At 39.3% G+C, this 26,818-nt stretch overlaps 2 protein-coding genes across 3 annotated transcripts in view; one reads left to right on the top strand and one right to left on the bottom strand.

Moving 5' to 3' along the window:
• Positions 1-78: 78 nt before the first annotated feature.
• LOC147222813 (F-box only protein 30-like) lies at positions 79-4,373 on the bottom strand. The gene is made up of 3 exons (XM_086166872.1): positions 4,236-4,373; positions 1,112-3,159; positions 79-939 (listed from the first exon to the last, which is right to left on the bottom strand). The coding sequence occupies exons 2-3, from the start codon at positions 3,149-3,151 to the stop codon at positions 745-747; spliced, it is 2,235 nt and encodes a 744-aa protein (XP_086022998.1). The 5' UTR covers positions 3,152-3,159; positions 4,236-4,373; the 3' UTR covers positions 79-744.
• A 4,418-nt stretch (positions 4,374-8,791) lies between these two features.
• The window catches only part of grm1a (glutamate receptor, metabotropic 1a), a 34,229-nt gene continuing 16,202 nt past the window's right edge, over positions 8,792-26,818 (top strand). For both annotated transcript variants that reach the window (XM_086167075.1, XM_086167074.1), the window contains exons 1-3: positions 8,792-8,878; positions 9,621-10,464; positions 14,293-14,542. In XM_086167075.1, the coding sequence (XP_086023201.1) occupies positions 9,735-10,464; positions 14,293-14,542 (980 nt within the window). In that variant the 5' untranslated portion in view covers positions 8,792-8,878; positions 9,621-9,734. The remainder of the gene's footprint in view (positions 8,879-9,620; positions 10,465-14,292; positions 14,543-26,818) is intronic.

The raw sequence follows: 26,818 nt of genomic DNA, 5'->3' as shown, positions 1-26,818 counted from the left end.
ACAATAGTTATTAGGCAATGTATTTATTAAGCATCCATTATTTAGTGGATATTTGGCAACACAAGGACAAGGTGAGTCTTTTGGCACATTTGCTCATATTTCTTTACTGCCACCATCTTTGAGAGCATGACAATGAAGTTGAAACAATAACAAGTGAGAACATTGAAGAAAAGTACATGAGAGGCTGAAAAGACAGTTAAAGGGTAGAGGATCGTGGCTTTTTCATCTATTTAGATTTCGTGCTTATACCACAAAGATCAATGTAATGTGTCATGAGCTTAGTGTTCCAAAGATTGACAACAAGGATCAGAAAAACAACATACTTTAGGGGTAGGGACAAACCGGTGAATTGGAAAACTTTTGGAAAGTGCTAGTATACCTTCTGTTAGACAGAAACAATGCAATTTAATAGACAATTTGCTTTTTCCAGACACTCCTTAAAGGCAAAACAGTGAAACTGGCTCCACTTTCTCAGTATGTCACAAAAAATATAAATCTATAGTGCATATTTAATTAGAGAAAATATATTTATCTTTTATAAGGGAGGGGCACTTTCAGTACAAACCCATGCAAACACAAGAGACCACACACAAAAGCAGTCCCTCATTTGGCGTGTAAGGCGTCATTTCATTAAGGCTTTCTTCATGAAGCAGTCTATTATTGGAAGAGTTGGGGTTAAATGCAGTCTTTTATAGCATAATACCACAGTGACATTCGTACAGCGAGGAAAGTTTAAGTGCTTCATCAAGTGTTAACATGACGCAGGGCACGACGCAGTGAGTAGCCATCTCGAGCAGCGCACATTGCAGGAAGAGGTATAGGGTCAGTCTTGTATTCTATGGTGTTGAAGTGGCACTTCTTAAGATGGTTTGACATGCTGGGTAGATCAGTATGACCCCATTTTAACACAGGACTGAAGGCAGTGCTGAATCGCCATACCTGCAACAGCAAAGAACAAAAAACAAAAAGACACCAACACTGAGGAGTGTACTGCATGTGAAAATGTTTCCTCAGCAAAAACACAAAAGCTTGACTTAATTACTGTACAATGTGAGAAGCTATGAAACAAAACTATTCATATTATGGAGAAATTACTAGTTATTCTACTTACTTTGTTTTTTACCTGCCATGACATGGTACCATGACCATCGGGGCACTGCCTTCGCTCCCACTGGAGCTCCACTATTCCTCTGGTCTGGAGGAGGCTGGCGCATACTTCCCTCATAGTTCGTGACACCATTGCCAGCTGGCACAAGCTGAAACTGTCCAAGAAACCAGCTATGTGCCACAAAATCTCAATGGGCAGCTCACTGAACTGGTCAGACAGGGAATCACTCAGAGGGTTTAGCCTTGGCCATGGCTGCACTCCAAAGGATTTGAGGTGTTTGTCATGGACCACTTTGGCTCCCTTGTTGGTGGGGTAAAACCTACGCTGTGAAAATGTACAGCCATAATATGCCAGGGGGCAGCGGTGCTCCATCCATCCATTGAGACCAGCATGAATGTCACCATGGACATTAGTGAAATGAGAGGAAAACTGATCCCGGCGGAATGACTGACCACAGACAAAGGGAAACATGTGCTGGTAGCGGGGGTTTGGCGAGAGGTAGCAGTTATGTGGAATCGCCTCAACCTCAAGAGCTTCGAGGACCAGGCCTAGGCGGAGTGTACGGAAGGGGCTGGGGTAAGAGAGCTGAGGGGCAGCATGGTCACAGGCAGATGCAGAAGCCATGTCACCCACTCTTGTGCTAGTTACCAAGATTGCTGCAGGGAAATTGAAAGTCTGGGTGCCAAAGTTCACATGGCTGCCATCGACATAGATTGTATCAGAAATTCTGCAGTCTCGTGACTCCTCCAGACAAAAAAGCAAAGCTGCTGTGATCATGTCAGTTTCTCCAAGACCCATGGTGTCATTGCACTGCTCCAAGTCTGAGGTATCTACTGCCTTGTCCTCCATTTTTTGCAGTTTATTCAGTGATCTGTCTCGCAAACTACCTGATGAAATCTGTCCATCAGGTAATGAACATGGACTCTGGCCACTAAAATTCTGTTGGAATGTCAAGTCTGAATTACAATTTTCTCGAAGGAGTGGCCCTCTTTCTTCCCGCACCAAACGACTAGCTTTGGTGGCCAATCCTTTGCTAAGAGGCAGCGGAGGGATCATGAGAGACGTTGCGGTGTCTTGAGAAACCACAGCATTCATATCAAATCGGACCTCCACAGGACAAGCAGACTCATGAGAGCCTTTCATATCGTCAAACAGTGGGCCATTAGTGATTACGTTTTTCTCATCTGTTTCTTTCTGACCCATACTTCCACTTAAACAACTATCACAAACACTTTGATAATTTACTTCTCTTATAAAACCACCAGCATCTGTCTGTCCTCTCTGAACCTCAACATTTCTGATCCTTGTTCTCTCTTGTACAGCAGATTCTCTATTTACATGCTCCGATTTGTCAGTGGAACTGTTGTTTATGAAATCTAAAGCAGTAACCAAGCTTCTAGCAGTCTCTAGTGTCGCCTCATAAAGTTTACTAAGGGGCTGCTCATTCAGTCCATTAATTCCACGGGCAATTTTATCCCTGGATGAGTCCGGTAGAGTTGATTGTGACTGAGGCAGGGATGCTGTTAGTGAGGGTAACTCAATCACGGGGCAGTCCCCAGGGGATGACTGTATTACCCTGTTAACTTTACTTACAGCGCTGTGTAATCCCGCCTCTGTTGTAGGTGCTATGGCAATAACCTTGAGGGACTCAAGTAGTGTGCGCTGGTCCTGTAGAGCAAGTGCCATGTCCAGCTGCTCCACCTCTTCTACCCCATGACTCAGATTCTCATAGGAAGTATATTCCAGGCAGTTAACGGGCCATCTGTTCCACTCCATAGTGCAGCACACCACCCCAGCTGGACATGTTTCAAGGTGCGCGTACATTCTGTTGCGTGCCAGAATAACAGGACAGCCATAGCCACTGTTTAGGCAGGGGACCCTTGCCAGTGGGCAAAGAAGGTGGTGCTCATCAGCTTTGCAGGAATGAAATACAGCCCCACACAAGAGTTGACAAGTGATTATATCACATGTAATGCCTGCCTGAGGTCTTACTAGGCATCTTTGGTTTACACAGGACATACAGTGCACGTGATCCTCCTCCATTTTCAGAACTATGTGGGAGGGAAGAAAAAATGTTAATTTCACAGGGTATGTGACATTTAAAAAAATACACAATGACTGATTCCCATTCCTGATTATGCAATTTATGTTGAACATCAAATAACCTTCAACTGATCATCTGAAAGGTTCTTTTTTATTGGTGACAATTCTGCAGGTAAACTATCTAGACAGCATTGCTGGCTGGATACTATTATGTAGTTAACTACATACAAAAAAGCTATTAATAGAGCAGAGTTTAACAAGGCCTGGTTTAGCCATCTGAGGTGTAAAATCAACCAAAGAATTATTAAAAAAACATGTTTTATTTGTACAGCAAAAAACAGAGTTTTAATTGTGACTATAAAGAAGCGGGGCAGACAGAGAAATTATTTCATCCTTTTCCTTTGAGAGCATGAATTCTCAAATAGCAAATTTTCTTCTTTTATAATTCATATAACAACTCTATAATGCTCATTAGACTTTCCAGAGCATTTGACAAAAAAGTTATGAGAGGTCCTCGAGATCACCGTTTGATCATGATGCTTATTGCCATGGTAACATCACAACGACCAGAAAATTATGCACCTTTTGCCCTGTCAAATAAAGTACGTGAGCATAGAGCTAAATATCAATCCTACTGTGTTCTGAGGAATGTTGTTTTTCAGTACATATAAGTACAACATGTGTGGGTGCTGGGTTACACTAACAGCACACAATTCCGAAATACGTGCCATATATTCAAAAAGAGAGAGAAATATAATAAACCGAAAGCAACAACTGATGAAAACGCCATCCCAGCAGACTGACAATCAAATACATAATCGTTATTTTCGCTGGTTAAAGTCTCCTCATCTGAATGTTCTTGATTTTCTTACATTTGAGCAACTGAGTGTAAAACGCCAGTTAGTTGTGACAGTCTTCTTTTTCTTTTTGGTCAACTTGAGCTGATACCAACTGACTGGCTGGTCAACTCTGGCCCGTGTTGCTAATGGTGGCTAACAACAGCTAGCATTATCGGAAGTTAAACAGATTTCAATAAGCTAATTTAGCAAGATAGGGTAGTGCTGACATGCAAGCAGCTTCTCACCTTTTTGTTGTTTTTTTCTCAGCCTGTTTAATTATTAATGCGACTAATTATCGGCCCTTCTGAAGAAAAACTCCTATTGACAGCTAGTCATTGTCCTGTAAACCGAAAGACTCTCGGGGGACTGCTACGACCAGCAAGTCAGCGATCACGTGACCAGTGAGGTTAGCTTCTTGTAGGTTAGCCACGTTCGCCCGAGTGCTTAAAAAATAAAAGGTAGCGGCAGCATCACGATAGGTAGTGATTGCAAAATTACTTTGGTTTGCTGGTCCCAATTCATATGTATGCGTATGGATATATAAATACCATATTCGATAAATTACCGAAATATAAAATGTCAATATCTTGTGGTACAGCTTAACAACTTGGCCATGAGCTACGTTCTTAGTGACCTGGTAGGTCATGCTGCAGCTGCGCCGAGCCTCAATTAGTCTTAACCAAAATAGAGGTATTGAAGTTTATGGTCAGGCTTGTTCCCTTGATAAAATGAGATTTTGTGCTGCTAATTATAAATAACCAAATCCATAGATAACAAAATGTAACTTTACATGTGCATATGCATATATTTACAAAGTTTAAATTAATCAACAAGAGTAAAGCAAAATAGAAATTGGACAAGTTTATGAGTCGAACAAGCAATGTATCTAACAATTGAATATATATATGGAACTTATTGATATTTGTAAAGAGTAGGAGTTCTCAAAGTAGGCCCAAAATAAATACATGAACAAATTATCCCAGCAATCCAAAGAAGAAAGTTTGTTTTGGATTATTTATGCAGTTAATTTACTTCAGATACAGCTGAAGCTATTCCTAATTGAAATGAATACGATAGAATTAGACAAAAGTTTTGAAAATGAGGAAAACTAGACTTTTCTGGAAAATAATTGAAAGTTGTACCTGCAACAATTGTATTATGAAAGTGTACGACAAGGTAAAATTTTGAAATAGTGTCTTGATACTTAAAGATCTGAATAAAAATTTAAAAACAGAACTGAGGCATTCAATTCAAATACTAATGTTGGCACACACACGCATCACAAAGAGAAAAAAAATCGTCTCACAAAGGCACATATCTGAAGGTAAGTAACATAATAGATGGAAATTTTGAATTTCTCATTATCCATCTATCTGTCTTCAAAGAACTTTCCTTTAATTTATATATAGAGAACAAATTCACTGTATAAGTTCAATGCAAGCATAGCTAGTTTTACTGATATGCAGGGACCTAGAAGAGCCAGGGGAGGTCAGTGTTGTATCTTCTTGTCATCATCTTTTGAAAGGACAGCTTTAGTCTCTTTCTGCTGAAATCACCTGTATGGATATAATTTACAGCCCAACATGTTCATTGGTATCATCAACTGAAATTAAAGTACTTTTATTCTCCATAGAGCCCTCAGATATCTTCATCTTGACCCTTGATGGTCCTCCTCAGATTAAAATGTGATGCATATTCATCAGAATGATAAATTATATATTTGTCATTATTAGGATTGTTCTCATCTTGAATTATATTTCTTAAGTCACCAAATGTTGTACAACAAGCAGCTGCTTTCAGAAAACCACTTGCGATGTAAATGACCAATTCCCTGATTATTTCAATATCAAATATTGAATTACAAAATGCCCCAAGTCCATTTTTATACAACTGAGTGGGTAAGTGTAATCCGACAAAGAAAAAAAAAATCATACAAGGTGATGCAACTCTGTGTAAAGTAATTATATCTTTACATATCTAGAAAGGATCTCGATTTTTCTTACAATGTATTTGAAATATGCGAAAGCCTCCCTGTACTAAAGAAGAAAACACAACAACAGACATATCCAGCAAATTCACCAGTAAAGGAAATATGACAAAAACAGCCCAATTAGTCTTGTACCGTATTAAATGCCTTAAAATACTATCACTGGAATTGGATTTTGATAAAACAGGTTCAAGAATACACAGCATCTACCCTGTACAAGACAGAAAAAAATACTTACTTATAGAATAGTAAACATGGTACATTTTTTTAGATTAATCAACAAATTTAAGATTCCCTCTCATTGCAGAAAATGTGCGATAGGAAGAATAGGCTCTGAAAGATATGGTCTGATGAGATAATTTTATGATGAGATTATGCAAATATTCTGTGTATGTCTAAATTTGTAGAGCCACATTTTTGACAAATGGAAATTGATTTACGGGGTTAAACTGTAAAGAGCAATTTTGCCCTGACAGTCCAACTCCCTCTCACTCGGAGGCATGAGGGGCTCTTTCTGTGAAAGGATGTTATGAGGTATGGATTCCATTTTGCATCTTTCTGGATATAATTATAGATTAGTTATCGATATAACCATTTAACCACAGCCTGTATTACTTTAAAGACAGAATTGTCTTTATCATCTTATCCTGTATATACATAACTATTCAATTTATCCACAGTATTACTGGCTTTTGTGTTTGTTACAACAATATCAGGTTACGTATTCATATTGATAACTACTTTGGGAAAATAAACCTCTTCACCTAAATTTCAGTTGAAATGCAACACAAAATGTCTGATGTACAATTAACAGATGGGAAGCTCTTTTTTACATGAAGTGATAGCTTTTTTATTGGAGGTTTTCAATAGTACATTAGTGCCATGGGGGGCTCAATCCCTTAATTAACATTTTGAAAAATGTTTAAACTGAACTTATGTGTGTTTTTATTTGTTTGGAAAATAAGTTTTTTTTTTTTTTTTAATTAGATATTTAGAGCAGTGGGCATATCATCATCATCATCATTACCATCATCATCATTATATCCCAGACCAAGATAGTGAATTTTATAACTCATCACTGACAAATTTGATGAAAAGATAATTGCCTGAGGGAACATAAGATGCACTTAATTGTGCAAGTCTCAAAGCAGTGTTATAGTTAGAATATTTTTGAATCCAGAGTTTTTTGCAATGTGATTTCCCTATTCTCTTTATGAATTATCATTTACTGGTCTTAACAAATACTCAAGAATAAAATCATACATTTGGTACAGTGATTGGTAAATTAATTGCCCTTGCTTGAAGTGAGGTTCCAGCATCCAAAATGTTTTTGACAACCATGCTATTTATATTTATTTGTTCTATTCAATCCAAAAGATCCTGGCACCATAAGTATATCATGCAGAAACCCTTTCAACATATACTTGCCATTGACACAGCCTGGCAATATGAGGATTGTTCTTTAACAGCATAAATGCACGATGCCACTATAGCCGGTGTGCATTTTGGTCTGGCAACAACCACACTATTTAATGAGATGGATAGAATAAAACATAGAGCAGATGGCGAGGGCCTTATTTAACTGCAGTCCTATTGGAGTACTGGTATGGTATTTTATTATTTATTATTACTGTTGGGTTTTAAGGCCCTAAACTCCATTGCATTAATTGTTGATCTGTCTCCTCACTGTGTATGTATGTGTTGGTTTTGAGTGTAAGTGTCTGCCAGGGACTTACAAAACTGTGGATGCAATTACATGTGAGTGAATGCACACTCATATATTGTATGAGTAAATTGTATATATTGAGAGGGATCATATATTGCATCGCTAATTTTATTCAAAGTTGATATGTTTATCACTGTATTTTGACCGCTTGAATAACCCTGGCTGCAATTGCAAATTTTACCTGAACCATGTCTGGCTGAATACAATAAAATCCTTTTGGCAAGAAGGATGTTTCCCTAGTTAAAATTAAGATTTTGCCCTTATAGGTAATCTAACACAAATGTATATATAGTTTATGTCCTTTTTTGTTCTCAATGGCAATGTTTCTTGTGTCAATCCCTTTACATATGACATATTAATGGAAATTGTAGCTAGACTTCTTTGTGGTGTAAAGGCTAGTCTCTGTGTCTCGGTAAACAATATATATATATATGTATATATATATATATTTCCAAAGCAATGTCACCAATACATTAGAATGTCTGGGGACCATATAATAATCCCTGACAACTGCATTGTAGCCGAGTCAACAACTGAATTTCAAATTTGGGGGAGGTACATTACCTTAGTGCAGTTGCGTGTGGTTCCTCCCCCTTATTTACACCAGATGGCGCGATGGGCCGTTCAGCGCTGTCTATGGTCCTGAAGTCAGCAATTGCATGTTGACTCCGACTTCCGTGATTATTCAATGCCAGAGGACCTTAAGTAAACTCGATTGGTGAGCATATAAATCATACTTGTAAAAATTAAAACGCTGTTGCCTGTCTAACTGTTCTTAACGCTTGTCAATCAAACATGCCATAATCCCATCAATTCAAAGATGCTTTGATGCGAATAACCTTACTTTCTAGTCCCATGTAAAATCACAATAGACACAGTTACTGATACCTTAAGTAATAAATATATTTTCTGCTCTGTTCTGTTCTATAAGTGTAGTGTAGTACAAGCGTTGAAACATATGGAGGTTATGTATGCACATAAACACAACTTTGTGATGTCACAAAATGTTACAGGCCTACGTATGGATGGGGGGTGTGAGAGAGACACAGAGAGAGAGTGTGTGTGAGCGAGAGAGACGGAGAGAGAGTGGAAGAGAGAGTGACTCAAGTAATGCCATCGAGCACCATGCGCTACAGAAGACGGGCGAAGGCATGCGACATGTTTCAAGGATTCAGGTAGGTGAAGGCAAATGAAACACGGAGAGAGCATCTAAAAATACTTAGAATCTTTAAAAATGCATGAATAACATTAATGCGATACCATCCTAACTATCCTTAATGTTGCTTCAGTATCATAGCTTATTCATGCATTCATCTTCTAATCTGTGTCTTGGGTTTTTCGTGGATGATTGAATGGCATCCTTTGCGTTATAATTATAGAAATGTAGAATACTACACCCTTTCATTCAAACATGATAAGAACACGGCGGGTCCTGTTGTTTTTATTTCATTTTTATTTTTATTCTTTGGTGTGTGGCTTCATCACAAACCAGCTGAGTCAAACAGTGTCTGAGAAAGGACGTCGAGCCCGACACCTCCTTGCATCGTATTTGGAAAGTGCGCTGTCCGCGGTGCTGAAATTCTGGCTGAATTTCTGAATGGACAGCGAGCGCATCGCCCGACACCTTCCTGGACCCGCTGATAACTAATCGATCGCGACGTAAATTCGTCGTATTCTTTATATCACATTATTACGTCGCAACGAACACACAGAAACGTCGTCTTATTTTCGATCTGCCATTCATCAGCAGAATGCGGCTAAAATGCCTTGCTCACGGGTACATCGATGAAAACTGACAGAGAACCGTAGAACAGGGGGGTTGATTGAAAGGAGCATGCGCACCCGTCTTCTTCTGTAATCTTCATTGTCATAGTGTGTCCAAGGATGTCACGGTGATTTGTCATATTGCTTCCACAGGTGTTCGTGGACGTGCCCAAGTTGCCTTGTTCACAATCTGTGGTCGCTTGGATAAAGGCGCATGCGGTGGCAGACAGCAGATAGTATGCCTGTACAGCTGGCGCGGCACACGCGATGTGGCGCAACATGGCACGCGTAAAGATGGGTCTCTTCGCTCTCCTCTGTCTTCCCCCGTTTTTCTTCCGCGTCTTCGTGCTCTCCCACAGCAGCACCATCTATGAGCGCTCCGCGGTGCCCCGCGCCGTGTCACGCTCCGTGGCCCGGATGGACGGAGACGTGATCATCGGCGCGCTCTTTTCTGTCCACCACCAGCCCTCCGCGGAAAAGGTGGCAGAGCGAAAGTGCGGGGACGTCCGCGAGCAGTACGGCATTCAGAGAGTGGAGGCAATGTTCCACACGCTGGACCGGATCAACGCCGACCAGAAACTCCTCCCCAATATCAGTCTGGGATGTGAGATCCGGGACTCTTGCTGGCACTCCTCAGTGGCCCTGGAGCAGAGCATCGAGTTCATTCGGGACTCCCTCATTTCCATTAGGGACGATAAGGATGGGTCCAAATGGTGCATTGATGGTACCCCCTCTAACCAACCTCCACCCACTAAGAAACCCATCGCTGGAGTGATCGGACCTGGATCCAGCTCTGTCGCTATCCAGGTTCAGAACCTGCTACAGCTCTTTAACATTCCGCAGATCGCCTACTCTGCCACCAGCATCGACTTGAGTGACAAAACTCTTTTCAAGTACTTTCTGAGGGTCGTCCCTTCTGACACCCTGCAGGCCCGAGCCATGCTGGACATCGTAAAGCGATACAACTGGACCTATGTTTCTGCAGTGCACACTGAGGGTAGGATGAAGCCACTTTAAACTTTTGACAATTTTCCAATAGCTATGAAGTTGATTGGGTTACCATATATTAGATGGTGCATGGCATCTTCTTGGCATCCAAATTATTCCAGATATCTATGTAACATCCGTTTTATTACATTAACATAATATTGTTGGTCAAACGGTCACTGCTATCATTATAAAACATGTTTTGGACTTTATTCTCTCTAGATTAAGGTATTAAGGTATGAATAAAGGTGTTCTTGCACATCAATATGAGTAGATTACATCAAGATGCACGGTAAACCTTCACATGAATAAAGTAATAGTTTTAGTTAATGCAGAAAGTCAGCAAAGCCCTCCAAAAAATTGTAATCTTGCATTGTGACTATACTTTACACCTGCTGAGATCAGGCCAAAAAGAAATAGATATAGATAGAGCCCAATCACTATGCTGTGAGCCAAGGCTGGATATCTTGGCAAATTCAAAAAATGTATATGGAATTAATATCTGAAATGTCCAAAAGGCGGTACGGTGATGCAGAAGTAGCACTTCTACCTCACAGCAAGAAGGGCATTATGTGGAGTTTGCATGTTCTCCCCATGTTTGTGTGGGGCTCGCTAGTTTCCTCCCACAGTCCAAAAGCATGAACGTAGATGGGAAATATTTAATTGGCCAGATGTGTGAATGAGACCGTGATGATTTCAGAGACTGTGCCTGAACCAAAAGCAAGGACACTCAGGAGGTAAGGTGTCTTAAGCGGTTTATTTGACAAGGGAGATGAATAAAGAACCGTCCTGGGTCCCGGTTGTTTCTGGGGTCGCATCACAGGGGTCTCAGGAACTAGGACCTTGCGAGAAGAGGCAAGATGTAGAATACAGGGGCAAGGAAATAGTGAGGAACGACCAAAAATCTGGCACCGAAGGGCTGGCAGCAGGCTTCTCTTGTCCTCCGCCTGACGAGGCCTGATGAGCCGCAACTGTGTGCGCTGCCCCCAGCTGACATCCAAATCAGGCTGGCTGGTGAAGAACAGAGGTGAAGGGAAATGCACATAGACCCTTAGCCCTGGATCCCAACAGAGACAGAATTTTTGGTTGCCGTTTTTCTATATATGTGGCCCTGCAATCGACTGGCAACCAGTCCAGAATGTACCCAATGACAATGACATCTGGAGTAGGATAAGCGACGTAGATAATGAATGAATGAATTTAATAATGTAAAATACATGATCGATTTTTTGAATATTCTCTCCGAACAGATACCCAGAAAAGCAGCAACATTTCATCAATTTTGATGAATTAGCATATGGATTCTGAACTGATCAGTTCCATCAATATTGTATTGTTTCAAAGTCAAGTTGTTCACTCGCCCAAAATCAACCAACTGATTTTCATTATGATTTGAAAGATAAAGTTGAACTGACGTTAAATATAGGTCTCACTGATGTTAAGCTGACGTCTTGCTATCATCAAAAGCAATTTCATCCTGATGTTAAATACTTGTCATTTTGACATTACAATGAAGTCTTTATGATGTAAAAAGACTTCTTGTGCGGCTGATCATTATTCGCTGTGAAACATTATCACATATTGAAAACTCAGAAGAGTATGTAGGATAGCTATTATTAACTGTTGATCAGGCGACTGGCTATCTTGAAAGTGGAGGTGTCTCCAGATTTAGTAACTGGATTATATTATTCGTATCAGCATAACCGCCAGCTTTTGACAACTGCAAAAACCTTATAAGAAACAAGAGCGACAAACACGGAGCCCCATCCCATACATTTTAATTACTGCAGAGCTCCTAGTAGGAAGTGAATAAATTCCACAAGGACACTTTTAATGACATGTTTAGTAAGCATTAGATTCTGCAGTTTCTTTCTCTGGCAAATATGAATGGTAATTCTGCTAATTTGGTGGTTTGTTATAAGCCAAAGTACATTATCCAACATCCCAAAATATATGCGGATAGTCTTCGGCATCAATGTATGGGTTCCCCAGAACATTTTAAATAGAATCCAGGATTTAATTAAGAGACCAGAGGGGTGGTAAAAATTACACAGAATTCCAAGTTTTACCACATGAAAAACTGGCAAATTAATTTACTTTTCTTTCGCTTCACTCTTGAGTTACTGCTTTCATCATTGGTTCACTTGTTTCTAAAAACATTTATTCGTTCATTCAGGTTATCAGCACAAGAGTACATTCCTGATGAAAACGAGGTACAAATGAGAGAGGAATTGGGTAGGACAAGTTATAACTGTCACAAGAGTTATGTCTGTGGCTTTTTGTTAAAGTCTTACGAAAACAGTCATTGATTTGCATCCAAATTATCTGTCTCTGCCAATAGCAAACACACACAGAGGAGCTCAGACTCATGAGATGTGTAAAAGAATCTTTTTGGAAAGTCCTTAAAAGGCAGGCATCGGAAAAAGGCTGAGACAGGTTGCTATCAGAGAGATGAAGAGAGGGCTTTGCAGATGTAATACCTTTAGGTATAAGCAGATGGCATCAGCTATCTGACCTTCATTATCTTAGAGGATGCATCCATTGGACTGATGTCATCATTTTAGAATAATGAAAAACCCGATGTGGGAAGGAAGAATGTTTTTACATGTCTCGTATGTCTTTTGATTGTTAGCCGTACTTCCTTTATAACTTATTATTGACAAAATGGATGCGCTATGTCATGTGTTCTTAATTTAAAAACTTAGACTCAAGATTCAAGATATTTCACAGTTTAGAAGCTTGAAACCACTTAAATATTTAAAAATTGGGCTTTGCATTACAATTTTCCCAATGCAAATTAGAATTACACTGACCTTTGAGGGGTAATCTTGTAGATCAAGTACTTTTCTCTATCTTTAAATATCTCAATTGTCATCGCCACAGGTTTCAGATGTATCTGTCTCTTCCCCATAGACAATTTATACATGCAGCTTGTTTCCCATGGCAACCGCTAGGGCTGTGAAATAGCATAAATTACCTTTGCAGATTATCATCTGTCTGGAATACTCAATACAGGTTTTGATGGCCATTGTCAAAGGGCTGCCAACTAATGCGCCACCGCCCACCTGTCTCACAGTCTAGTTTGAAAAAGGGAAATAAGTCTGCATAATTAAATGCTCTAGCAAGCACAAAAATGAAATGATGCAATTCAAAATATCATAAAAGAGTTACTAGAAAAACAACATAGAGAATGAGTGGTGACGGAGTATCTCTTTTACCGTATTGCCTATTTTACCTGTGCTCTTCTTTGTGCAATAAGACAAGTTTTGGTCTTAATCATCTGAATAAAGTCAGATGTGTCTGCAGAACTGAACTCTCACTGAAAGGTCCGCAAGACAAATGTTTCATGATATTTTTAGAGTTGAGCTCTTTATTTTCTTATACATAGACGTACAGATACAGACCAATGCTTGAACAAGCACAAGTGATTGGATTGTCTATGTAATCCAGCCCTCTTTCTGAAGAGCCGCAAGCTTTATCAGCAAACCAGCCCATATTCGTTAAGCAAAACACCAAATGGTAATAGAAGATTTAAACTCAAACAGCTTTGCAGGGATCTTGATTGGGATGGTGTGCAGTCAAACAAGGATAGCTTGCTCACCCTTCCTGCCTCTGATTGCAATCAGTGGCCAGTAAAATCTCAGACATTCATTATCAGAGGATCAGAGTCGAAACTCACACAAGACTTGACTTGGCTAACAACTGCTGGGGGAAGTGCTTTAAACATAACATTGATCGTCCATTAGTAAGATAGTTTTGTTGATGGGGGCGGTTATTTTTGGTATTTGCGGTAAGTAAAAAAAGCATGTCATAATATTACTTTCTCTATCACTTATAGGAAACTATGGGGAGAGTGGAATGGAGGCCTTCAAGGAGTTGGCATCTCAGGAGGGCTTGTGTATTGCCCACTCAGACAAGATCTACAGTAATGCGGGAGAGAAACACTTCGATCGACTATTGAGGAAACTACGGGAACGACTACCAAAAGCACGTGTTGTTATTTGTTTCTGTGAGGGCATGACTGTTCGTGGTCTCTTAATGGCGATGAGGCGACTGGGAGTGTTTGGAGAGTTCCTCCTCATTGGCAGGTGTGTATGAACTCATTACTTTTGACCCTTGTAATTGACAGTTGAGAGCATCGCTTTAGATGGCAAGATATTGTTTAATAGGTCGGAAAGATGCAAGATGCGTTGGCTTCCTGATGTTCATATCACATTCCAACATCACTGACTGGAAGTACTTTTTAGTAATGAATAACTGGTATTCCCGTAGCAAAGACAGAGAAGGAAAACATTTCTCTTGTCCATTCTTTCAATGTTTGTCTCTCATTTGTTTTTCTTTGCAATAGAATCATTGCGCAAGCGAGAAGTCATATATTTGTGCAGTCAATATTTCCGTGATATGGATAAGCAAAGATCTCCTCTTAACATGAATTTACCAAACCTTCCATTGTTCTTTCCTTCATTATCTGCTCTTGTGTCTTGCACAGATATCTCATGGCTCTCTCTGTTTGCTGAGTGACAGACTTTCGCTGTAATTTCAGGCAGTAGAAAAGGGCAAGAAGATTCATTTTGCACATTTACACATCATACTATGTCAGAATGCAGCTCTTAAGGGACATTCGCAGAGGTGTACTGACTTTAGTTCATTTTTGAAGGTTATTCCAACAAAGAGGCAATCCTAGATGATTATGATCACAATTTTAAACTCAAGGCTTTAAAAAAATTCAGATACTAGCGGCTAAAATCATTATTTCTTACAAGAGTTATGTCCGCCTGTTTAGGCTGCCCATCAACTTCACATCAATACCAGTAATGATATGCTCACATCAACTTTTGATGTTTATAGTTGAACACTTGCAAAATTAAGATGTGCACTACCTCTTAACTAGCTGGCATTTAAATATTTGATTATTACCATTAACATTATTCCAGTAAAAGCTTTACCTTTATACTTCAAAATCTCCCTTTGGTTGAAATAGAGCAGAAGTGCTGCTCTCAGAGCCTCTGTTTATGTTGTATGTATTATATTTAATTCATTTTTGCATTCTTTGCATAAATTCTTGAGGGGAGCACTCTTTTTTCAGATGCTAAGCATACCTTTTAAATTATCCATTATAATGATGCTCAACCAATGCCTTCCTTTCCATATTTCTCCTTTTCTGTTTCTATAGGAGATGGGAAAGGTCTTGTTTAACTTTTATGATATTCTCCATGGGCAGAAGAAAATGCTTCTGGGTCACTGAGAGGGGGATGGGGGGGTAAAAGAGAGAGACTGATTGAGAGAGAGAGAGAGAGAGAGAGAATAAAAGGAACAGTAGAGTGTAAAAATGACAGTTATGTCAAAATGCAACTGATATGTGCTGCTCTTGGATTATGCTGAACCCCTAATAGAAGTTGCCAATCAGGTACAGATAGGATCATCAATTTATTAACACATATCTGTTTTTACTGATGAAATATGTATTTTGCTCAAATGTCATTAAAAAGGGTCTGCTTAAAAAAAGGAACAATTTGTGTAACAATCCAAATAATAGCTGGTGCTTTGGGTAAAGCACTTCTGGCAGAAAGAATACACTTTATGGGTTATGATGTAAACAAGTGGATGCATTCTGAATTGCAGTTTAGTGAACCAGCTCTTTAGACAAGAGCCAGATGGGAAAGTGTGTCCGACCCACTTTATCCCTTGCCTGCAGATTCCACTTTGCATTACTTTACATCCACTCTGATCATCCATTGTCATTCAGAGAGGCCCTTGTCTTTCTCTTTCTCTTATGTCAATAATAAGTTCCCTTGATTACGCCGCAAATGTGCACATACACTGAAGTTCATCAGAAAGCATAGATACACATTTTCTGCATCCTCAAGGAGACCTTGGATGTGGAATCCCATTGGACCCTATTAAAAACCTATATTATGGAGGTGGATTACCCAGGGCTATGGTCGATTGTCTGTAAACAAAAAAATAGAAAGAAAACAAAAAAAAAGGAGGAGGCTGGAGGGTTGGCTGCAATACAATGACAAAAAACACCTGGATATACCTGGGTGAGGAAGGGTGAATTTCAAGAGCAGGGCCATCACACTGCTCAAAGGTAAAGCTTATGCCGAAGTGTCAGGGTGAAATCAAGGACACTCAGGTCTCTTGTAATTATAGAGGAGCAATGCACAGTCTATTGGTTGTGGTTGTAGAACTGCAGGCCAGCACTCTTAGTCCTGGACTCCTGGAAGGTTCAAGGGGTTACATGTATTAATGATTTAAAGTGTTTTCTGTAGATTTTGTAGGTTGACCCACAAGGAAGTCATAGGAAGCATGTCAAAAGACGTCTTTGGTCATTTTATTAGGACAAGTTATCTTTAAATTAGTCAAAGATTTAGGTCCAAGAAAGGTCGATATGGATTGTAGAATCAGACAAGGAACCTTTAGGTCACAAAATTCCTGAGCTTATTAAATTCCTGTGTCACAGGCACCCAACTCTGCTTATTTTTGCTTGTGCTCGAAGTAAATTGGTCCTGGAATATTTAGCTGGTGTTGAAACATAACATCTATCGCTACATCTCAACATTACTTCTTCAGCAGTAAGTAGAATGACTTTCAATCCATCCACCTGTTTTCCACCACTACTCCGGAGTCGGGTCGCGGGGGCAGCAGCTGGACTAGTGAGGCCCAGTCCTCCCTCTCCCCAGCCACATAGTCCAGCTATTCTGGGGGGACCTAAAGGCATTCCCAGGCCAGCCTAGATACACAGTCTCTCCATCATGTCCTGGGTCTTCCCCGTGGCCTCCTCCTAGATGGACATGCCCGGAATACTTCCTCTGGGATGAGTCCAGGAGTCATTCTGACCAGATGCCCGAGCCACCTCATGGGGAGGAGCAGCAAATCTACTCTGATCTCCTCCTGGATGACCGACATTGCCACCTCATCTTGAAGGGAGAGTCCAGTCATCCTTCATAGAGAACTCATTTCGGACGCTTGTATCCGCAATCTTGTTCTTTTGGCTTCTACCCACAGCTCGTACCCATCAGTGAGCGTAGGAATGTAGATCAACTGGTAAATTGAGAGCTTCACCTTCTGTCTCAGCTCCCTCTTCACCCCGACAGACCACATCCCTGCAGACGCCACAGTAATCAGTAATCCGCCTGTTGATTTCCTGCTCCACCCTTCCCTAACTCATGAACAAGACCTGAAGATACTTGAACTTCCTCACTTGCAGCAGGACCTCTTCCCTGACCTGGAGTGTACACTCCACCCATTTCAAGTTGAGCACCATCATCTTGGATTTGGAGTTGCTGATCCTCATCCTAGCTGCTTCACATTCAGCTGTGAACTGCTCCAGTGAGAGCTGGAAATCATGACCTGATGAAGGCAACAGAACCACATCATCTGCAAAAAGCATAGACTTGATCCTGTTGCCACCAAACCACACCCCCTCGACGCCCTGGCTGTGCCAAGAAATTTGGTGACAAAAGGCATCGCTGGCGGAGTCCATCTCTCACCAGAAGCAAATCCAACTTAAAACCAGCAATGAGGACCAAGCTCCGACACAGATCGTACAGCCCATAGAACTTGGTTCGGTACCCCATTTTCCTGGAGCACCCCCCACAGGATTGCCCGTGGGACAGGGTCAAATACTTTCTCCAGATCCACGAAACACATGCAGACTTGAGCAAACTCCCATGCCCCCTCGAGGACCCTGCCGAGGGTACAGAGGTGGTCCATTGTTCCACGACTGGGATGAAAACCACACTGTTCCTCCTGGATCCAAGGTTCAACAACCTGGCGGACCCTTCTCTCCAGCACCGCTGAATAGACCTTACCAGGGAGGCTAGGGAGTGTGATCTCCCTGTAGTTAGACCACATGTCACCCCATGTCATTTCAAGTCATCTCAAGCCCCATGGGTGCAGGCCTGCCCACCAGGCGCTCGCCATCAAGCCCCGCCCCCAGGCCTGGCTCCAGGACGGGGCCCCAGTGACCCACGTCCGGGCAGAAGAAAACTAGGTTCAATTATGTTGCTCTTCATGGGGTGTCTTCTGTGCCGCTCTTTGTCTGGTCCCTCATCTGAGGCCGTTTGCCTTTGGTGACCCTTCCAGGGGCATAAAGGCCCTGACAACGTAGCTCCATGGATCACTGGGATGCGCAAACCCTCCACCACAGTAAGGTGACAGCTCAAGAAGGGGTAGAATGACTTTGTATTTTTAAATTGCCACTGTGATTCTGTGAGGAAAAGTTCAGTTGAGTTAACACATTACTTGGGGAAATGCCTCAGAGAATTCTAGAGATTCCTTCATGTCCAAAGGTCTTTTAAATTGGAAATGCAAGCAATCTTCTACGCATACAGTTAGCCCTTGAGCACAGAGTGGTCAAATTATCAGGTCTAATGATAGAACAACTGTTCCAAAAATATAATAGTGTTTGTTTATACGCTCTCCCTGATACATTATATCCTTGAAACCATCTGGCAGTGCCTTTGTTTTTAACAGAAATATCTTGGGGGCAACTTATATAAAATTCTGTTCCATTTAAACTGGAAATGGAACCTCAGAATCTTGACTATTCGGGTATTCGCTTTTATGGAGACACCATGGAATTCAAACCTTTGTGCTATGCTGTATATTTTGCAGCTTCTAAAACCAGATATGCATCCATTCTCCTGCTACACGCCCTGTGCCACATTACCGGGTTTGAATGGCAACATAGAATGAGCCTACACATCTGCCTGCTTTCTCTTGTGCAATTAGAGCCATTTGTTTCTCTCTCACTTAAATGCTGCATGAACACTGTTATTACTGCACATAATTTACATAAGCTGCTTTCATGCATGTAACACTAATTTCTGTCACTGTCTTGAAGGAAGAGACTTGGTCTAGATCTCATTTCCTCTGCTTTCTTGTGTCTTGTTTTTTGTCCTCTAGATGTGACAAAATGGACTCTTACACAGGAAAGTGAAAATACGTTTATAATAGTTTGGCACTACGTAGTCACTTGTATTGCTTAACTGTCTTTTTAGACTGCTTGGGTACAAAGACAGCTGTTAACCCATATTTCGTGTGTCATGCATCTCTGCATTTTGCTGTCCTGTTCGATTTTCTGTAACAGGGAGACTGTAGTTTTGCTCAGAGCTTGAATAAATGAAACATTTAGGGAGCCAGAGAGAGAGTTATGGCATGACACATTTAGCTGCCTTTTTCCTGTCATCTCCTTGGTTTTAATCTCCTCCCCATCAAAGAAAGGAAAGCGCGGAGGATGTGGAATGTTACCGATTGACTTCTTGCAAGTGCTTTGGCAAATGGTGGTGCATGAGCAGGGAGAAATCTTATCGTTGGTAAAAGTGTCTGAAACAATGCCAAAGTAGGCGACTATTTTTCTCTGTCAGAATCATAGACATATAGAGAATACATGTAAAATAATCATTGAGCATCCTTGATCTAATCCATCTTAAAGGAACCTGTAAATATCAGGAAAGCATTATTAATTTTTTGAGACTTTTTCCTGTATTTAATAAAATAAAACAAATTGAGGCATGCTCACCAATATTTTCAGTGTACAAATGGATGTCTTCAAGAAAGCTTCCAGAAATCTGTATTGTGTCATCAAATAAAAATGATTACATGATTTCATTTGCCTTTAAAAATACATGTATTTCATATAGTCTAAGACTAGAGGCAGGTTTCTCTCCTTCTCATTTCATGATTTTCTCGAGATGTGTGTGTGCCATCCTCTCTGTAAAACCCACCATGCTTCACTCCCTTGGTGAATTCACTTCCTAGAAACATCATTTGGCTTCCAGTATGAGCACAATGCTGACTGATACATTAGTTATGAGTATAAGGTCTCAAAATGGGAGAGAGAATGTGGAGCATGGTTGAGCGGTGGGTAGGGGACAGTCAAGAAAGCCATAAAGGGAAGAGAAGATGGGAGAAGATGTGTTTGTGTGTGAGAGTGTGTGTGTGTGTGTGTGTACATGTTCATATATAAATATATATATATATATACACACACTCATATAGACTTATATGAATATACACATATGGGTATATATATATATATATGTATATATTTATTTATTTTTTGACATATTCTCATATTCTATTTATACAGATTATGAATACTCTTCTTCTATACATAAATACATATAATTTCTGTGTGTGTGTGTGTGTGTGTGTGTGTGTGTGTGTGTGTGTGTGTGTGTGTGTGTGTGTGTGTGTGTGTGCATTAGACATGATACACTCACGCCTCCTCCTTGTTGAGTTAGTTCATTGTCTTACAGCTGATGTTTCATCCAATCTGTCAGCGTAACAACAAACATAAAACTCCCATCTCAGAATGTCTGATGTCTGAGAACTTCCTCTTAGTTACAATACAGAATTTGATCTTATGTTGAGACCACATTATTGTTGCAATACCTTAAGGGAACCATTTCCGAGTAACTTAGAAATGCCTCGTGAAAGTAATCAAGGATTTTGCGATTGCATCTGTTGAATAATGAAAAAGCATTTACAATTAGCTGCATAGAAATATTTATATCAATCCTGCCTACAGCCATGTCAATAATATGCTTATCTTTTCCATTGTAAATATTTGTCCCCCAATTATAATTTATAGATAATGCTATGAATAATAATACACACATGAATGGTGAACTATAGTACACAAACTGGAAAAAGAGCAGCATTCATTTAACCATACAAGGTTTGGATGGATTAAATATTGCTGAGAGGTCTGGTAGATAGGCAGAAAAACAATGCATTCATGGGGAAGTATTTGTAAAAAGATGAATGAAAAATACAGTTTTGCATCAGTCTGTCTTAATTAGTTTTAGACTTATAATATCACTGTTGAATTGATAGATGTAATTTGGGGCGTTGTATCAAATGTATGTGATTTTCCCAATATTCTGGACAGTACACCCACATACACATCTTTAATATTTCTCCATTTAAACCATAAGTAGCCTTTGTTGATGTAAATTTTCAAAACACCAGAACAAGCCTTTCAAATTGATATGTTATCGTTATATACTTTAAATATTCTAGTGCCACTAGAATACAAAGCATATTCACGCCATACACCTTGGTATGTTTTCATAGGTGGGAAAAAATAGTTTTTCAATATTTTGAATGTTGTTGAATATTCTGATATCCTTTAATTGTATTTTTTGTCTGACAAAGGAATGTTCTTGTTTAAGTGTCAAATTGAGTCCTTGTTCCACTAATTGTAGCCGTATATATTTTTTCATATAGTGTAAGTTTTCATACATCATTGACCAGTATAACACTTAATGTGGAACATCCAAAATGTAAATATGAAGTGTGTAAGACTGACATTTTTTAGCTATTATTCTATATTGATTTTCTTGTAAGACACATATGTAAGACACATAAATAGGTTACTGTCATTCTCTCATCACCAAACTGTAAATCACTCTTATTAGTTGTAGAGTCAAAGGCCACGCAAGACAAAATATATGTGATGCATTTACTCATGGTTTGTTTTTGAATATTTTCGTTTTATTTACATGTAATGAGCTGTCGCCACTGACTCCTTCAGAGGAGGCACAAAGTGCAGAATTGATATGTGATATCGACATCAATATTCTAAGCAACACAGAAAATCCGATAAATGGAAATTCACAAACAAGCAATGTTCCATTCTGAATACTTTTGATTCATTCTCCACTGCAATTATTGGCAGATTACAGGCCACACACACACACACACACACACACACACACACACACACACACACACACACACACACACACACACACACACACACACACACACACACACACACACACATATTTATGTATATTTGTATGTATGTATATGTGTGCATTTACACACATATGTAAGTATATATATATTTGTTATTCATTGTTTTTTTGATCAAGGTTAGATCATATTGTTTCATTCAAAGCAAAAATTTGATGTTAACTTTTCTCATTGCTGGATGAATACTATCGACAATCTTAACTTTTGTTTTCATAAATATCATTCACCTGCCCTCATTTTGGAGAATCTTTTTGCACTCAGCCTCCATGGGAAAAAGTGTCTGTGATTAAATCTCTACCACGCCGATTTATTCACAATTTCATAAATATACAAATGTGCTATCAAACTGAAACCAGACCATCGGGGAGGCTGAGGGACTCTCTCAGTCTTCTTACTGTAGAAGATTACTCTATAATTTATCCAGTCGGTGACACACTTTGCTTCTCTAACAATGAACTGTGAAAATATACAGCATCTATTCTAATGGATATTGACATTTGGCTGAATGCATTTGGTTGAACATAGAGATACATGGTTGACTTGTTTTGTTCAAGTTTTGGAAAAAAAAAAAGATAATTTGTCCATGCTGACAAAATCTCTTTTAGCTGTGTGGCTATTGGCTATATGTCATACTGTTTAAAAACATCCTTTAATTAATCGTATTATTTTCATAATTTTAATTGTCGTTGTGCAAAAAACTGTCCAGACGATATCAAATAGCCAAAGCTAAATCTGTGTGAGTATAAAATCCTGCCCTGTGTTCATGCAATTTCCTTGAGCTATTTCTGTCATGTTATATCAGGCAGTAAATTGTACCTACTGGACATTGGTGACCCCTCACTTTGAGTTTGCAAGGGAAAGGTCAAGAATAGTGCATTTGACTCATAAAATCATGTTAATTTTTATGCTTAATGTGTGAATATTTTTATGAAATAGAGAAGCTTTAATAACACTATCCATCTCCCTTGCTTGTATTAGCCTCTCTCATTCAGCATTTGTCACCATATCTATCATGTGAAAACAGGTTTATAAATGCATGTACACAATCACATTTCAATTACATTTTATTCACTTGATAAAAAAATGTGTTGCCATGAAATTTTTAGATCTCACACCCAGACAATTTTAGGGCTATATACATTCCAAATCAGTCATAGCTCAAACAATACAACCTCAGCCCCCAGACAGAGAGTTTGACAAATACATTTATGACAAATTTGTGAAGAAACAATGTATGGAACTTGTTAGAGGTCACATTCTTCAATTACCCTTCATGTTTTACATTCCTGCTTGACATGTGGAACTCTGTTCATTTCCTGTCATATGTCTCAATCACTAGAGAGCAAGCACAACCATCAGCACCTTTGACTTTGTCGTAGAGCACCATCTCCCCCACTGAACATGCATTCCTTCTGCAATTCCAATGAGCCTAGCTGTTTAACATTTTTACCATCAGGGCTTACTTAAGATCTGGAGCTCTATTTTTATATGTTAAAGCACAGTTCTCAAAAGCCACACTGCACAGAATTTAAATGAATGCCAGTTTTGAGTTTTAACACAATCTCAAAGCTAGATGTCATGTCTTGACTGATCAGATGTTCATAACAGCTAATCAGCTGTGATTCTATCCTATATCTGCGGTTACACATTGCCTTTTAGATTACTGTTATCATCATAATGACAGTGTATGAATTTTCATGTCAATAAAAATATTATTTGAAAAAATATTGGTTGAAAAATAAAGTGGTGAAACATAGTATGAATGACAGATGTACTGTTATTATGGAGGCATCTGTGTGCGTGCATCTTGATCCCCTACCTTAAGATAATACAGATTGCATTTGGAAAGCAAGATAAAATAGTTCCTGTTTAGCTAATCTCATGCTGTCTAAATGGATCCTGCTAAATCTATGGCGTCATTCTAAGCATGGTCGGTATAAATGCTGAATGATGGACCCTGGGGAAAGGTTGTCCCCCTGTGTGAGAAATTCAGATGGGTAAAATAAAAGGTTGAGCATCTTAGGTTCAGTGAAGTGAGCCATGTGGATGGATGATAAAACACAATTTTTTTAAGCACATAGCCTGTCAGATTGGATCAATTCATTTCCCAGTAACACATATTGGAATTCAATTTTTGACCTTTGGGTCAGGGTGCGTTTCTTTAAGACCATGAGTTTGAGGTCCTGCCTACTTCCGCTGCGATATTCTTAATCAACTCAAACAGGTGTTATTCAAGGACATCTCATTGAGTTTATGAAATAAGGGGACCTCTACAATGCTATGTGAAACATTGAACACCAGCTTGATATTAAATGAGATTTAGACCCATCAGGCATGCCTCTGATGGTTTGAGTTTTGATGCGCTGTATGGAGTTCTGCCAGACAGCACAATCCTGAGCTGGAATGTCATTTTATGTCACCACAACCTCCGCTGTGAGAGACAGTGAAGCATGTCCTCAACACATCGTTCTTTAATTATATAACATGTTGAACAGCACTTCTGTTTTCTATCCTCCAACAATCTCGTCTGTTTTTAATTGTAATTTATCCATTTCCCATTATTCCGTTGTAACAGACTCTGCATTTTAATTAAGTGACCATGTTATTACAATTTTTTTCAACTTGCCGAAGAAAGCATATCTTATCACTTGTAACAAAAATTCAGAAACCTTGACACAGGTTGATGTGTCTGCTTCAACATAAAAAGCAGTTCTTAAAAGGGCCGTAATTTTGGGGTAAATAAAGAAATGTGCTGGTCCCAATATATGGTATTGTTGTATCCATAACTTGGCCATTTATTCATCAGTAACACAGATTCCCATTGTAATGACAATATTGCCTCACTACTTGACATTCTTTAATTGCAGTCCAATACAAGGATGTGTTTACTGCCTCACAAAAGCCAAATGTGGGGTCTTGTCTCTGCTTTTTTCTTCTTTTACTTTTCATTTATTTATGTTTTCTTTCATTTCGCAATATTCCACAATTTCCATGAAAATATTTAGCAGGTCTGTCGATTTAGATAATAGCATTGATACGGCCCTATAGATAAACTTATAAAACCAGAATCAACTAATTAAAGTGGATATGTGAACTCTTACAGCCAAATGACTCATTTTAATCATCTAAAGCACCAAGGATTAATAATATATATATATATATATATATATATATATATATATATATATATATATATAAATGCTCAAATGGGTACCTCAGTGTCATGAGTGGGCTTTGGACAAAACAACAATGAACCAATCTTGAGGTCAGCTCTCATTACCACTGAGTCAGATGGGCCAGTTACACAGGTGTAACAGCATAATTGTAATCCTGTTGAGTTTTTGACAAGAGTTGGACTTAAGCTTGTCAGTTGTGATTCTATGTTTGATTTTAAACAGTGAAAAGTTTGTCTTTTCTGAAAGAGATCCATAAATTATCCGACCCCAAGTCTCCCAACCTCAAATATACCTAATTAAAAGGCAGAAAAGAAAATGAAGTGAAATTACAAAAAACAATTAAAATAACCACATAGAATACCATAGTATGCTAAATTTATCTCTGATGGCCCCTGTGATAGTGTTCATGCATCAACAAAGCATATACAATATGAACTGGCTCTATCCAGCCAAAAGGGTATATCATATTTATGTCCTGGATAACAACTGAATTTACAATATATAAGTGTCTTAACTACTCATATTTTGATGGTAGCTGATCAGCTGTCATCCTGTTTTACATTGAAGATTGTACAAGTTTTATATTTGCTATTGGAATCATCGTCTCTTAATTTTTGTTCGGATATTTATGTTGATAGTGAGCAAATAGAAAAAAAAAACTTGCTTTAAACAAAGGAGCAAAATATAGTGGGAAAATTGGCTTTATTGTGATTATAGAGAAATCAGTATGCATGTGTGTTGTAAAGCCCCTTGTGCCTTTCAATATAACCTACAGTATGCATTTGTCGTGTATTTTGTGCCTTTGACAATCTTAAGAAGTTATATGGTCTAAAATTACTAATGATCAAGACAAGACTCAGCTAGAAATTTGCTATAACACACTGTATTTTCAGCTTCATTTGGCTAATTCTGCATTCTGTGCTGATAAAAGGAGGGTAGCCCACTTAAGGTTGGAAATGTGATCATTTAAGGGGAAACTGGGAGCAGCTTGACATACATTTGAATAGCTGCTAAACAAAAAGGTGTCCTTTTCTCAGTTTCCTTTAATCTAAATATTGGATTTTTATGCGCTTCATTGTGAGGAGGGTTACACTAGCTTTATAACAAATGCAGCCTCAGGGCGGCACGGGCCTGAGATCCGTAACCTGAGATCAGTGACTCCAAAGTAGTTGCAGGTGAGAGTGCAGCCTGAAAGCTTAGGATGGTGGTTTGTAGGATGACTCTGGTGACAAGGAACGTCAAGAGGACAAAGACAGTGCAGAGGACAAAGTGGCGGAAGCTGAAAAGGGTGGAGTGTTGTATGATTTTCAGGGTTGAGTTGAGAAAGGCTCTGGATGGTCAGGGAGATCTCCAGATGACTGGACAATTTACAGCTAATGTGATCAGGGAGACAGGTAGGAGAGCGCTTGTTATATTGTC

The sequence above is a fragment of the Fistularia commersonii genome, chromosome 20 (assembly GCF_037954325.1).
Source record: "Fistularia commersonii isolate RoL2024-O1a breed Wild chromosome 20, RoL_Fcom_v1.0, whole genome shotgun sequence".
NCBI classification, from domain to species: Eukaryota; Metazoa; Chordata; class Actinopteri; order Syngnathiformes; family Fistulariidae; genus Fistularia; species Fistularia commersonii.
This window is presented reverse-complemented; position numbering and strand designations above follow the sequence as displayed.